The sequence below is a fragment of the Eriocheir sinensis genome, chromosome 29 (assembly GCF_024679095.1).
Source record: "Eriocheir sinensis breed Jianghai 21 chromosome 29, ASM2467909v1, whole genome shotgun sequence".
Lineage (NCBI taxonomy): Eukaryota > Metazoa > Arthropoda > Malacostraca > Decapoda > Varunidae > Eriocheir > Eriocheir sinensis.
The window spans coordinates 12,532,527-12,546,241 of record NC_066537.1 but is presented as its reverse complement, the minus strand read 5'-3'; the positions used below and the strand labels follow the sequence as shown (position 1 = coordinate 12,546,241).

At 43.9% G+C, this 13,715-nt stretch overlaps 1 protein-coding gene across 2 annotated transcripts; it reads left to right on the top strand.

Annotated features, from left to right (window-relative positions):
• The first annotated feature begins 1,024 nt into the window (after positions 1 to 1,024).
• On the top strand, positions 1,025 to 12,191 carry LOC127005080 (uncharacterized). 2 transcript variants are annotated; one of them, XM_050873586.1, is made up of 17 exons: positions 1,025 to 1,167; positions 1,977 to 2,160; positions 2,593 to 2,747; positions 3,130 to 3,314; positions 3,742 to 3,870; positions 4,208 to 4,310; positions 4,649 to 4,743; positions 4,927 to 5,033; positions 5,234 to 5,336; positions 5,779 to 5,956; positions 6,287 to 6,384; positions 6,713 to 6,827; positions 7,319 to 7,437; positions 7,862 to 7,965; positions 8,341 to 8,566; positions 8,981 to 9,090; positions 9,502 to 12,191. In XM_050873586.1, the coding sequence occupies exons 2-17, from the start codon at positions 1,994 to 1,996 to the stop codon at positions 9,545 to 9,547; spliced, it is 2,040 nt and encodes a 679-aa protein (XP_050729543.1). In that variant the 5' UTR covers positions 1,025 to 1,167; positions 1,977 to 1,993; the 3' UTR covers positions 9,548 to 12,191. The 2 variants fall into 2 exon arrangements, with proteins under 2 accessions (XP_050729543.1, XP_050729545.1); XM_050873588.1 differs by having other exon boundaries at positions 1,044 to 1,190.
• The last annotated feature ends 1,524 nt before the right edge of the window (positions 12,192 to 13,715 follow it).

The window sequence follows — 13,715 nt, the reverse complement described above, 5'->3', positions numbered from 1 at the left end:
ATATACGGGATTTTTTTGGTTTATTCACAATTAGCGTTATTCAGTTATTCATATGCTATTGTTCATCCAGTTTTTAAGGTGCAGCCCACGCAGGGGATGGAGTTACCCGGACGTTTTATGGAGTTATACGTAACGTCACAAAAACCAACGCCTATACGGGACTTTTTTTGGCTTATTCACGATTAACATTATTCAGTTATTCATATGTAATTGTTTTGTCTATTAAGGAAAAAAGTCGTAGTGGAGCTGGCCGGTTTTATCGTGTTAATACGTGATTGATTGATTGATAGTTTATTGTTGCAGGTAAACAACAAGGGAGAAGGGAGGAACATGCCATCCCAACCCCCTATAAATAAGGCATATCAACGTCTATACGGGCTTTTTGGTTATTCAGGATAGATGTTATTCTGTTATTGTATTATATTGTTTCGTATATTATGGAAAAAACGTAGCTAGTGGGGATTTCTATTGTGTCTTGTCTTATTGCGCGTTACGTAAGGATCGAGGGATAGCAATGCCTTTACTTTTTTATTATTCACGAGGACTCGGCAGTATTCGTAGTTATTTTTTACTTAACTGTTCACATAATTCACAACTTATTCATTAATTGTTACTGCATGGATATTTACAAATTACACTTTCCCGGTATATTTTACTTCTCCGCGGTTATTTTACACTTAAAATTAACATTTCCCTCATTAATTAATCTAAAAGGAAAAACTCAATAACCTACCCCCCCCCACCCTTTTTTTTTTTTTTACAAATTAACGAGCATGGTGGTGTGACGTCACGGATTGTTTACCTGTCAATTATTTTACCCTAACAGTTAACATTTTTAAGCATTTCCTCACTATTTCAAAGGTAAAACAGACTCCTTAATTCTCTTTTGCAGGTTTAATGAATGAGCATGGAGGACTAGGAGGCGTGACGTCACGGATTGTTTACCTGCCGCCACCTGAGCAGTGCCAGGGCCAGTCTACCTGTTGGTGCCGGAGTGCTGCACAGGTACCCCGCCCCGCTATGGCCCCCGGTGCTTCCGGCGGCGCGTCACTACACTCACCCTTGCCCCGGAGCCCCTGAAGGAGGAATACACGTGGACACCGATCTGTAGGAGAAGAAAGGCCTGGCTTGGCGTCCTTCACCTGAGCTTGTCACGTAGGCAGGGAGGTGGGTGAGCCGTGGGCCTGCTGGTGAGGGTTCAGTTGCAGTATTAGTACACTGGGGTGTAAGGGATTCAGAAGATTAGGACCAGTTTACCATAGACACTTTCCTCACTCTCTAACAAGAGTGACAAACAAAGGCGGTACATCCAGAACACCACCGTAAGCACCACACAGCACTGAGGCAAGATTAATTAGTTAGGCAAGATTAATTAGGGAATAGCGTATGTGTGTTATGTCTTACTGCTAACAGACTGTGTCTCCACAGTAAGTCTTGTCCATTGACTCTGCACCGGCCGAGCCTAACCAAGCTGAATTGCTATGTACAGCTAGTGGGGAAATGTTACGGATTTAGTGTGGCTGAGTTACCAAATTATTGGTAATATGTCACTGTTTTAAAGTGTACTTGTGTACAGGTTACTAATTTAGTGGTGATAGCGTATCATCCCTTAGGTTCTGTTGGACAGTCAGGGGGGATTAGCTTAAAGGCTGATCCAGTTTACTGGTGGTCTCTTTTTATCTGTTACTGAAGAAAACATCAGATATTACAAAGGGAAAATGTCTGTTTCTCAGAAAACACCAACCCGTACAGTGCAATAATTACCAAACTTATTGTATTTCTCTTTCTGCAATCCCCATGATGTCAAAAAATTTCTTATTCCATATCTGACTACAGAACAGCAAACCTAGTTGGACCTAAATATTATTCACTTAGACATCACATTAACCCACAGAGAGAGAGAGAGAGAGAGAGAGAGAGAGAGAGAGAGAGAGAGAGATCTATATGCTAACCCCAACTCCCCATCCCCTCCTCAGGTCCCGTCGGCAGCAGCATGATGGGCGTGGAGGTGGAACGTGTGGTGGGCGGGCTGTGTGCCGCCCAGAAGCTGGAGCGTGACCGAGCTGTGGCCGACCTCCACCTGAAGATCAAGTCGTATTCATCAGAGCTGGTGCTGAGCCTCCACACAGCGCTGCTCCACATCCTCACTGACTCCACCAGGTGAGGGAGTGATTTTAGAGTGGAGGGGAGTGGAGTGGTGGGTAGTTATAGGGTTTTCAGAAGCCAGTTGGCTTATTGAGACTAGTTACAAGAGTTTTCATTTCAGTACAGAGTTAATATATATATTTTTTATAATGACAGCTTCTATTGTTATTATTAGTCATTACTTTTTCTTTTATTTATTTTTCTCTTGAGAAACAGCATGATGCTGATGTTTTTTTTATTTATGTGGTCCTTACCAGTTTTCTTTTCCACTGTTAAAGTGTTATTAGTTGTTTTGTTTTAATCAATGCATTCAAGCTTTGTGTTTAAGTACCTAGTAATTATAATTTATACTCAAGGATATTAGGAGACTACAAGCAATCAAACGACCCCATGTAGTCTTAGCTATGTATCATAGTGTTCCCTTACTCACCCATCCCTCCCCTGCAGCCCCTGGGAGAGCAAGCATGGGGGGCTGCTGGGGATGCGTGCCATGGTGGAGTCCTCGTGTTGCGGTGACCCTGAGAGCCCCATACCGGGCGAGGCCAGACAGGCGGCCCTGCGACTCCTCACCCACCAGGAGGTCAGGGTGAGGCAGGCGGCAGGTGAGTTGTGAGGGACAGGTGGTACGTTTCACATTATAATTCTAAATATATACTTTTTTACAAGCATGGAAGCACCTCAAGGGCAACAAAAGCTGTTATTTTCATGGAGTCACTGTCACTTCAGTGGAGCTTAGTTACAATCCATAAGGTTATCATTGGCAGTCGTGTTTTACTAATTTTTAATGAGATAAATGTTTTTTTAACAAACAGCCTGGGAATCAAACTCAGGTTCTCAAGGCACAAGGCAGAGTCTCTAGCGTGAATGCAGCGAAGTCCCTATTTGCATCTTCGGCGATTACATTGTTTTATTACTTATAACTCAAAATGTCATGCTCAGCCTTTGCCAACTCTCAACCCCTGTACCCTCATCTCCACCCTTCAGGAGAGGTGTTGGGAGCCCTGTGTCATCAAGATGGAGGAGCCACATATGCTACCTGCTCTGGTAACATCCTGGAGCTGGTCCGTAGTAACCTGGAGAGACAGGTGACTGATGACGAGGCTTCCCGCAGCGAACACGAGAGTACGAGGCTGCTGATGGAGAAGCTGTCAGCCGGCACGAGGGAGAGAGTGAGTAGTGGAGGTGCTCTGGGGTTGGAACAGAAGTAGGAGGAAGTATCGAGAGAGATTGGGGGCAGGTGATTGTGGGAAAGAGTAGTGGTGGTCGTTTCGGAAGTAGTTGTAGTAGTCAATGTCAGTCTACTTTTTTTCCTTTCCGAATGTGATAATTCTTCCTTCCAGTGGATTCCTTGCTAAGGCAATTAGTTTCCTCATCAATATAGAAATGTAGGCAAAGTTAACACTGCTCCCATTTTCTCCTCTTCTGGTAATATGGCTCATTTTTACCTTTCCTTTCTTCCTTGCCCAACCCACAGAGGGATCATTCATCCTCCCCAACAATATAGATCAGTTGGCAAAATTAACACTACTCCCTCCTTATCCTTCCTTAGTAATGCAGCTCTGTAATTCCTTTCCTTCCTTCCTCCCCGCCCCTCAGAGGAACAGTGGTGATGCAGCCAAGATCTTCCATGACACTGCTGGCTGGAGGAACCTTGAGACCAGCATGAAGTGTCTGGAGCACATGATTACAGGCTCAGGACCCAAGTTTCTGCCTTACATCAACCAGGTGAGCACAGACAGGGAGACAGACACAAGCAGAATTGGCCTCTTAATGCAGACAGCCAGTTTTAATAAGAACTAAAAACACAGGTGACCAAGTTCTTGAATAAATAGATGCTAGTTTCTTTTAAACAGAAAAAAACACAGATGGCAGTTTTAATAAAGCAGACATCAGACTTTTGAATGACAGCCAGATTTATCACATATGACCAAAATACAACTATTGGCAGCCAAACTCTTAAATAAGGTCAGATTTTTCTATGACATAAAAACACAGGTACCAGTTTTCAAATTATCCCTTTTCCTGCACATATTTCACCGCCTACATTTTGTGTGCTCCACAGGACTTGCTGGACCTGATCTTCCAGGCATTGACCCACACCAACCGCTTTGTGAGGGAGACAGGCTTCAGCGTGTGCGGGGCCCTCGTGTCCTGTGGGGCTGAGGGTGAGAGTCTTCATTTGGGTCATTTTTTCTTGTAGTTTTTATTGTCAAACAGTATCTCTCTTTTCCTGTCCTTTTATTTAAGGAGTCATCTGTCAGTCAAATGATTGTGGTTACCGTGACTTCCAGTGCAATTATTTGAGAGGTGTTTAAAACATATACTATTTCATGACACATGCATAAGAAATCAAATATGTTTTAAACAAAAGGTGTTCCATTTGTCAAATATTTGCGGCTTACAGTTTGAATATTTTATAAAACTTTTGTATTGCTCTCATATGCTGATGCAAGTAACATGAAGGCATAATAAGGGTAACAGTGAGGCTCATTCTTTCCTGCAGAGAGTGCTGAGCTGATGGAGAGCAATCCAATGTTCACGTTTGGTGACCAACTGACACAAAACCTTGGCCAGGGTCTTGCTGATAACTGGAGTCAGGTGAGTGTGGGGGGTGAGGGAGATTGGGATAAGCAACAATATAGAATAGAAAGAAGCATCAAAGTTCAGATAGTTTTTATTTCTTGTCTCATCCTGTATTCAGCATTACATTCACACCACATAATGTCAGTAGTTTAGCTGGTACTCTCTAGCAAGACTACTACCGTTTCGCTCCACCCACAGGTCCGTCTGGCATCTTCGGTTGCCACACGCAAGTTCCTCATGTCTCTGCCAGCAGCCGCCCGGGAACGCTTCTTTCCCACACTCCTCCCCCGCCTCTGTCTTAACCGGTAGGTGTGCGTTGGACTTTGTAATGGCTGTGTGAAAAAAATAATAGAGCAACTCAAGCCTTCACAACAGAGGCTATCTGACTTCCGTATTTTCTGGGAGATTAGGCGACCCTTGGACCTCCCATAAAAATTTAGAATGAAGCCTACACACCCTCCTGCCAGTCCATAACAGTTTTTCCTCCCTGAATATTTTTATGCAGGTATTACGTTGCTGAGGGTGTGCGGCTCCACTCTCAGGAGACATGGCGGCAGGTGACAGGCGCTGAGGGCAAGGCACTCGTGGAGAAGTACATCGACTCTGTGGTGAGTATGTTTGTGTCTACTCTACCTACATCCTCAACTCTGTCTCTACTATCACTACATCCAGCTGCCTACCTACTTACCCACACCCACCTTCCTATAGTTTCTCTTACATGGGGAATTAAATTGTTGCTCTTGCTAACATGTCATCGACCTGTCTAACCACACAAGGGAAAATAAGGATGTTAATTGAAGAAGGGGAACAAGACTAACACCTACCATCTTTCTCCAACACCTCACTAATTCTTATTCTTATCACCCAATCTATCAATCACTCCTCTGTCAAAAGATAACGTCTCCCCAACACCCTCTGACCTTCAGCTCCTCTATCCATGTTCGTTCCCACATCACCTACCAACCATTTCTTCATTAAAAGTTAAAAGCAAAACAAAAATGCCTTTCCTCCCACCACTATTCTTAGCCACCGACCTCTCCTACTCCTCAGGTGACTTACTACATTGAGGCAACAGGTGCAGACAACCATGCGGTGCGGGAGGCTGCCTGTGCCTGCATCGCCGAGTTGGCCCTCAAGCTGACCACGGACGCAGTGAGGCAGCACGTCCCTCGCCTCCTGCACGCTCTCACCGTCTGCTTCACTGATGACTCCTGGCCTGTGCGCGATGGTGAGGGATTATGTTTTTCTTAATTTACTGTCCTTTTTATCAGAGGAACTAGGCTGAGGGAAAAACAAAAACATGGAAGCCAATTATGCACCACTCCTGTAGAGAAAATAGAATGAGGCCAAAAACAGAGGGTCAGTTTCTCGTATCTATATATAAATACAACTTTGGGGAGTTTATGTTAAAAGGTTTGGGTTTTACAGGACTGGGTTACATGCCCTATCACAACCAATCTAGATTTAGTATTTAGCTGACTACTCTCTGCATGCTAGGAGAGAATCAAAATTCCTTGGCCACCTGAACAAGGGAAGTATATTTTGTTTACTCCCTCAGCGGCCTGTGTGGCGTGCGGTAACTTCATCCTGTGCTTCCCGGAGGAGTCACAGAGCTCCATGGAAACACTGTACCCACTCTTCCTCAACAACCTGCAGGTGAGGGGCTCGGCAGCAGGGACGCCACTCTAGGGAGGTGACTGACTGCTGTGTAGTATGAGATACATGTAGGCTTTATTACTGAATTATAGAACAACAAAAACTGATCAAAAGTAGATATACTTACATAGACCTATTGAATATTAATAGAGATTCATGGAGTGGAAACTATTTGCTGAATTTCAGGCACTCAAGTAATATTCATTTGACCTTCAGTTGAAAAAAAGCACAAATTATATTCTTTTCATGGTAATGGATCTGTAGAGAGCCTGACTAATAGAGAGATAGAAATGTGAACACTTAATCAAATAATCACCTCCCCTTGCAGGACAACATCCCGTCAGTGCGTCAGGGGGCAGCCGTTGCCATTGCCAATGTGGTGCGTGCCTATGGGAAGGACGTGCTACCCATGGTGGTGGAGAAGATGCACGAGGGCCTGAAGGGTGAGGGAATGGGGTGCTGGTATTGTTTGCTGGATAGTGTGGTGGTACGGGATTTGTTGTATGGTAAGCTAAGCTGCATGTGGCTTCCATGCTCATCTCTGTACCAATGGCTCTTGAGCCTGTGGTGGGCAAGAACCCATTGCACAGGACACAGGGCAAGTGCAAAATCCGGTTACCATAGTTAACCTTCCCAAAGTTTCCCAAGGTACTCAGCCCAATAAACTGCATAAACTGCTCAGGCTGGGGTTCAAACTCAGATCCACAGATTCTTAACCAGGTGTGCTAACTGCTACATCACTGAAGTGGATGGGTGGTCAGCTGGATGTCCCATCTGCTCTTGTGTCCTGGGGCTCAAGGGCCAATGAAACTGAGATTAACACCGAGGCCATGCAGAACTGTAGTGCATGCCCCCAACTAAACTATACCTTACCTTGGTGGAGTATGAGAACACAGGTGTGTGGTACAAGTCTGACTCTTCTTTCCTTTCTCAGGTGTGGAGGAACAGCCATCCGAGAGTGAGCGGTATGGAGACCTGGAGGGAGGCCTGAGCATGTATGGAGTGGTGAAGCGGAAGAGAGACAATGACATGGAACTCCACTCTAACAAACAGGTGTGTGGAGTGGAGGTTGGAGGAGGGGGTGGAAGAGGAAGAGGACTTTGTAAATTATGATTAGATTAGTAGTTTCTGTCTTCAAACTAGAAATACTACTTTTTTTTTGTTAAGTATACCTTTTTAAGAGGCATGAGCATTGTACAATCTTTTTCTTTTTGTAGCATAAATGATGATTGGTTCATTAGTTTCTGTCTTCAGACTATAATTACTAGGCTACTGTTTACTACTGTTTTTAGTTAAGTATACCTTTTTAAGATGCATGGGTATTGTACAATCTTCTTTTTGTAGCATATCCTTGAAGGGGTGTTGGTCATATAAGCTCTTAGGTCTGTTGGCATTCTAAAAACTGTTATTTTTCTAGTATTTCCAAAAAGAAGTGAGTTACTGCTCTAACCTGCCAGCATTTGGGGTGCTGTTACAGATGTACTCGTGTGGGTCACTGGCTCCCAAGATGGGGCGTGGGGGAGGCGGGTGCTCAGACTGCAGATTCCGGCGGCCGCCTCAGCTGTGGGAGAGGGCAGACGGGTGAGTGGAAGGCCTTTGTGAGGGGCTTAGTATAGGACAGGAGCTAACATGGTAGGTGATCAGGCTCGTCTTAGATGGTGGCAACCTTGTGTTAAAAGTTGTTTGTGTTTCCACTGTGTCCTTATTGTCAATAAAGCCCATATTTTCAAAACATTTTAAGGCTTACACACCAAAATTTGTTAAGGCTTATGTAGCAGTTGTGGGTATTTCCAAAGGGGCTAGTTTTGTGAGCCTAGTGATAGTTAGACAAAGCTTCTGCACCATGAATGTGAAAAAACACTCATGAGAACCTGACTAATCTTCTCTGTGGCCTTGGGGAATACAATAGAGCTTAAAATGTCATGAGAATGTTCCTAAAAATTATGCATATTTTAGGTGTGTTTACCTGGCCGGGGAGTTGGCCGCCGTCCCTGAGGCTGCTGGGGAGGTGACGGCATGCCTCCCACTGATGGCAGAGGCAGTGCAGCACAGGCACTACACCAGCCACGTCACACTGCTGGAGACACTCTGCAAGACGCTGCCGCACCTCGCCCGCGGCCTTAGCAAGCGAGTGTTCAAGACCAATCTCCACCTCTTCCTCGACTCCATCTTCTATGCCTTGGTAAATTTCTTGTCTTGTCAGTAACTTATACTTTATGTACTTGATTCTATTGGTAATTTCAACTTTATCTTGCTGACATACTCTTCATATGTTGCGTGTATTAAGACTTCCCACACTTGTCCTGCTGAAAATTACAAGTGATCAGTGAACTCAACCCTTATTCGTACAGTTCATTCAGTGTAATTTTCTAAAAGTTTGGTCATTTATAAAGGTGAAAGAACTAATTTATCCAATCTGAGCAATTAGTAGGTATTTTATTTTTTCTATCGTACTAATGTGGCAAACCCAATGTGGAACTAATCACTATTTCATTTCCTGTCATACCGGTGTGACAAATCAAAGTAGCACAAGTAGAATTTCCAGTATTCATGACCACCGGGAATCATTGTAACTAACTTAATTATCCTTCTGCAGGAGTGTGAGAATGCCCTGACGTCCTCTGCTGCCAGCCAGTGTCTGAGCCAACTGTCCCAGCTGCTTGGACCCAACATCCTGAGAGGCCGCGTGGAGGAGCACAACCCAAGGTGAGGCAGGGAATGAGAAGGGAAGCTACAGAGAGGAAGAAGCAATAAAAGGCATAGGGAAGCTACAGAGAGGAAGAAGCAATAAAAGGCATAGGGAAAGGGATAAGTAAGAGAGAGTGAGAATATCCTCCACACTTTCCAATTCTGCAGTTGAACACAGGAAGTTTGTAAGCTTTCAATCAAACCTAACACAAAACACTGAAAATTCCTTATAAACTGTTTGGCGTGGATATAGAAAGTAAGAAATTTGACTAAACCACACGGGAAATCATTTTAGTATCGGGTGTAGCGTAGAAAACGGATCATTATGGAGAATATAATTTGCTATGGGTGTTTACAAATACACTGCATTGGAATGTGAAACTGGTGCTTAGTAACCTTACTTGTGTTAATGACGCCCATTTCTTGCAGCTACCTGAGGGCCCTGGATGCCAATGCCTTCACCGGTCCACTGTGATGGCCATCCTCATCCACATCATTCACACACAGGTGGATGGCTGCACCACCATCACACTGCCTCCACCTGCAACATCATCAACAGCAGCAGCTTCAATATGTTTAAAAGGCTATAACTGTGCTTTTATTAAACTATCCTGCTACTATATAATTCTTTTATCACTTACTCTTCTGTTTGCTGTGAATGTAACTACTATAGATCACTGAAGACATCGTGGTGATTATCGGTCACTCCATCACTAACCCATGTAACCATCTAGTGACTTTGCCTCCACTCACCCAGAAAGAAAAGTTGTACATCTCAGCTTATATGGAGTGGATTTAACTTTGCTTACATTCGTTGGTATTTCTTAATTGTCAAAGTCAAATATTTTAAGTCCATGTGTTTATTAACAAGTTGCATGTACCTGAATTACTAATGGCTTGTTCACATTGCTGTTTCATTTGGGAGCGTCAAGTTTTCTGTGACTTGCGGACATGGGGCTATGCACTGGTCCTGATTATGGGGAAACGTTGGACTGTCTTCATCACCTGTGTCTGCTGGATGTTATAGTTATCCTTTGCCTGATGATTTCATTCATTCCTTCATATATTAATCATGGGTTAAGCTTAAGACTGTCTATATCACCTTGTAAGCTTATTTTACTTTATTCATCCTTTGTTTCAATTAGTGCTTTAGAGTTTAGAGGCTCCATTACTTGATGAATTTATCCAGACAAAATTGGTTGTGAAGCAGCAAAGAGCACCCCCTTGGTGGCTGCCTGCACCACCTAATGAAGCCGTAACAATTATGGCGAGGCGTAGCAATGATGTGCCAATTCTTCAAGGGCAACACAATAAGACGTGTGTGTGCCATCGCTCACAATCTAGCGTGATGGAGCTTCTTTAATTATTCAAAGGAATGTTAGTTAGAACGGACGCACTGCAGTGATGCGAGCCTTTGTGAGTGTGTAGACAGCGCCAGGCTAGTAATCTATATCTGTACCATGGTGCATATGCCAAGGCTATCCTGCACACCCCTCAATGATTTGTTAACTTTTCACAATGCTCAGCTTGATGGTGGTCATTTTTTTCATCCCTGACTTGTGGTGTGCACCAGACTGGGCTTTACCAGGCTAGTGGAGGAGTGACTGGGTCAGGGCTGGTGAAGGGAGGGAGGAAGGTTTCAAGGGCATTAATTTAGCAGAAAGAAAGGGCATTATTATGATTAAACTGTCCAGTGCGTGATCTTTAATATGTACAAGGAATTATGGTAACTATAGCCGATCTATGTGTACTTAGGCAGTCATTGATATATATGAATGTTAGATAAATAAACTGGTGATTGTAACACAGGTAAACTAATATCTAATACAAGTCACAGACATGGAAAATTATCCTACTCATAGTTTGTGTATACATGCAAAGATAGGAAAGTTGTAAAGACACCAAACATTACACTAATATATCCGTTATCTGTATCTCCAATGCCTTTTCACAAACAGGGTGGCCATGGTAGAAGCATCTCCAATTTTCCCTTTTCTGGTGCATTCAATCCCTCGCCTGTCAACTCTCTCCAACACTTGGCCGCTCTACTGATCTAATTCACTAGTGGTCTTTCCCTGGCAGCCTTTCCATCAATCCTGGGAAACACTGAACAGTCACCCTCATTAATTCTTATCACATGTCCAAACCACCTCAGGAGTACCATTCAAGCACTCCACAATCTACTCCCTCTGTTACACCTATACCAAAATTAATATCTAATCTGATCTCTTACTTAAAACTCTTCCTTTCATATGGTTTCTTACCCTATACCCGTTACAACCATCTCTACTCCCTTTCTCTTTTCCTCTTTTTCTTCCTACAGCAGCACTTTTATAGCTTTCCTCTGGTCTTCCAGCACCTCACTTTGCTTCCATCCAAAATAACATATCCACATCATTCACTCGGAATCACTCCACAACTACATATCTTCTATATATGACCATTTCTACCATTATACTCTGTGTCGAGGAGTCTTTCCTACTATACTACTGCACTTCTTTCCTCTTCTATACTTCACTACTTTGCTGTTATGCCCTGTGGTCTTTACTATGCTTCTACTCTACTTCTCCCTCCTTTTTTCTACTTCTATACTTCACCACTTTGCTGTTATGCTGTCATTGTCAAGGGGTCTGTTCTTTGCTACTACTTCTATACTTCTCCTTACTTCACCACTCATGCTTTCAGTGCCAAGGTGACTCTTCTACTCTTCACTAAATCACACAGCTGCCAAAGTCAAACCTGTCTTGTTGTTATGCACAGATGTCTCTGCTCAACCATTGGTAGTGGATTCCTCACTGTGTTGGTAAGGTAAGAGGAGACCAACACTTAATCTCTCTGCGTCACACTGCATCCTTGTTTGGTCTTTTCCTGCTGGAAGAAGGAGACTAAAGTATCATACCATCACATAAAAGTATATTCATTTCTATCACTGTTAAATTCAATGTCATCCTCACAGCTGTGCCTACGGTACTGGCTACTGTTCGTGTGCTGCAGATGTTGGTATTCACTGCTCATTAAATTGAATTATTCCCGGCGGCCTCCCAAGTGCAGGATGCTTTGGGTGTCCTAACATAACCATCAATAATGTCTCAAGATAAAATTACAGTAAAAAATATACATGTGGTTGTTTCTTTGTCCATAATGGTTAACCCGTCTGCTGCGATTGGCATGGATTTGGCTTTCACTGGTAGCCTGGTAACATATAGTCCCAGGTCTTTCTCTGCCTCTGTGGTGGATAGTGGAGTGTTTCACATGTGTATTGGTATGCTGGATATCCCCTCCCAAGGTGCAGGACTTTACATTTGTCTTCATTGAATTGTAGCAGCCACTTTTTGTCCCATTTCTGTAGCTTGGTGATGTCTTCTTGTAGGAAATCAGCAGTCGAGGGGTTAAGGATGGGCCCTGCCTGGAGAGATTTGACATCACTCATCTCACATTTTAACTAACTGTGATATTTCAGGGTACAATTTTATCAAATCACGGCAGTACCTACACGCAAATACACTGATCCACACCAGTGACAGAATGGGATTGACCGCCAGGCCCATCAAGAGAGCCTATAAGCGCAAACATTTGATTTCAATACATCTAGAGGGAGGAACACAACTGCCAAGTAATCAATGTGGTAATACTGCAATTCTACAAGAGTCCAAGGGTGTGGAGTGTGTTTATGCAATGTGAGATGGCAGGGGTAAATGACAGCTTGTGGGCAAGATGTGCGAGAAAGGTTAGGAGGGGACTGTCACCAATTAACACATTATACTTGTCACTAGGTAAGCTTTCTAGTCCATTGCCAATTATTCTTAGCAGTGGGAGCCAGTGAGGTGAGGCTATAAGGTGAGGTAACATGGTCATAGTTTATTCACACCTTTGATGGATGGGTTCCTTCCCCCCCCCCTCATCAGCCTAGCCTCCTTCCCCTCTTCCTCCCCCTTCCACCTTCCTTTTCTACCTCCTCCTCCTTCCTGCTTCCTCCTCCTTTCTTCTTCCTCCTCCTTTCTTCTTCCTCCTCCTTCCTTCTTCCTCCTCCTTCCCTCTTTCTCCTCCTTTCTTCTTTCTCCTCCTTTCTTCCTTCTCCTCCTTCCTTTTTTCTCCTCCTTCCTTCTTTCTCCTTCCTTCTTTCTCCTTCCTTCCTTCTTTCTCCTTCCTTTTTCCTCCTCCTCCTCCTTCCTTCCTCCTCCTCCTTCCTCCTTCCTTCTTCCTACTCCTTTCTTCTTCCTACTCCTTCCTTCTTCCTACTCCTTTCTTCTTCCTACTCCTTCCTTCTTCCTACTCCTTCCTTCTTCCTACTCCTTCCTTCTTCCTGCTTCCTTCTTCCTACTCCTTTCTTCTTCCTACTCCTTCCTGCTTCCTTCTTCCTACTCCTTTCTTCTTCCTACTCCTTCCTTCCTCCTCCTCCTTCCTCCTCCTTCCTTCTTCCTACTCCTTCCTTCTTCCTACTCCTTTCTTCTTCCTACTCCTTCCTTCTTCCTACTCCTTCCTTCTTCCTACTCCTTCCTTCTTCCTACTCCTTCCTTCTTCCTACTCCTTCCTACTCCTTCCTGCTTCCTTCTTCCTACTCCTTTCTTCTTCCTACTCCTTCCTTCTTCCTACTCCTTTCTTCTTCCTACTCCTTCCTTCTTCCTACTCCTTCCTTCTTCCTA

Coding starts and splice junctions, on each gene's coding strand:
- LOC127005080 (XM_050873586.1), top strand. CDS start 1,994: ATGATGGGCGTGGAGGTGGAACGTGTGGTGGGCGGGCTGTGTGCCGCC. Junction 5,337..5,778: donor AGAAGTACATCGACTCTGTG/GTGAGTATGTTT, acceptor CCTACTCCTCAG/GTGACTTACTACATTGAGGC. Junction 6,385..6,712: donor TCTTCCTCAACAACCTGCAG/GTGAGGGGCTCG, acceptor CTCCCCTTGCAG/GACAACATCCCGTCAGTGCG.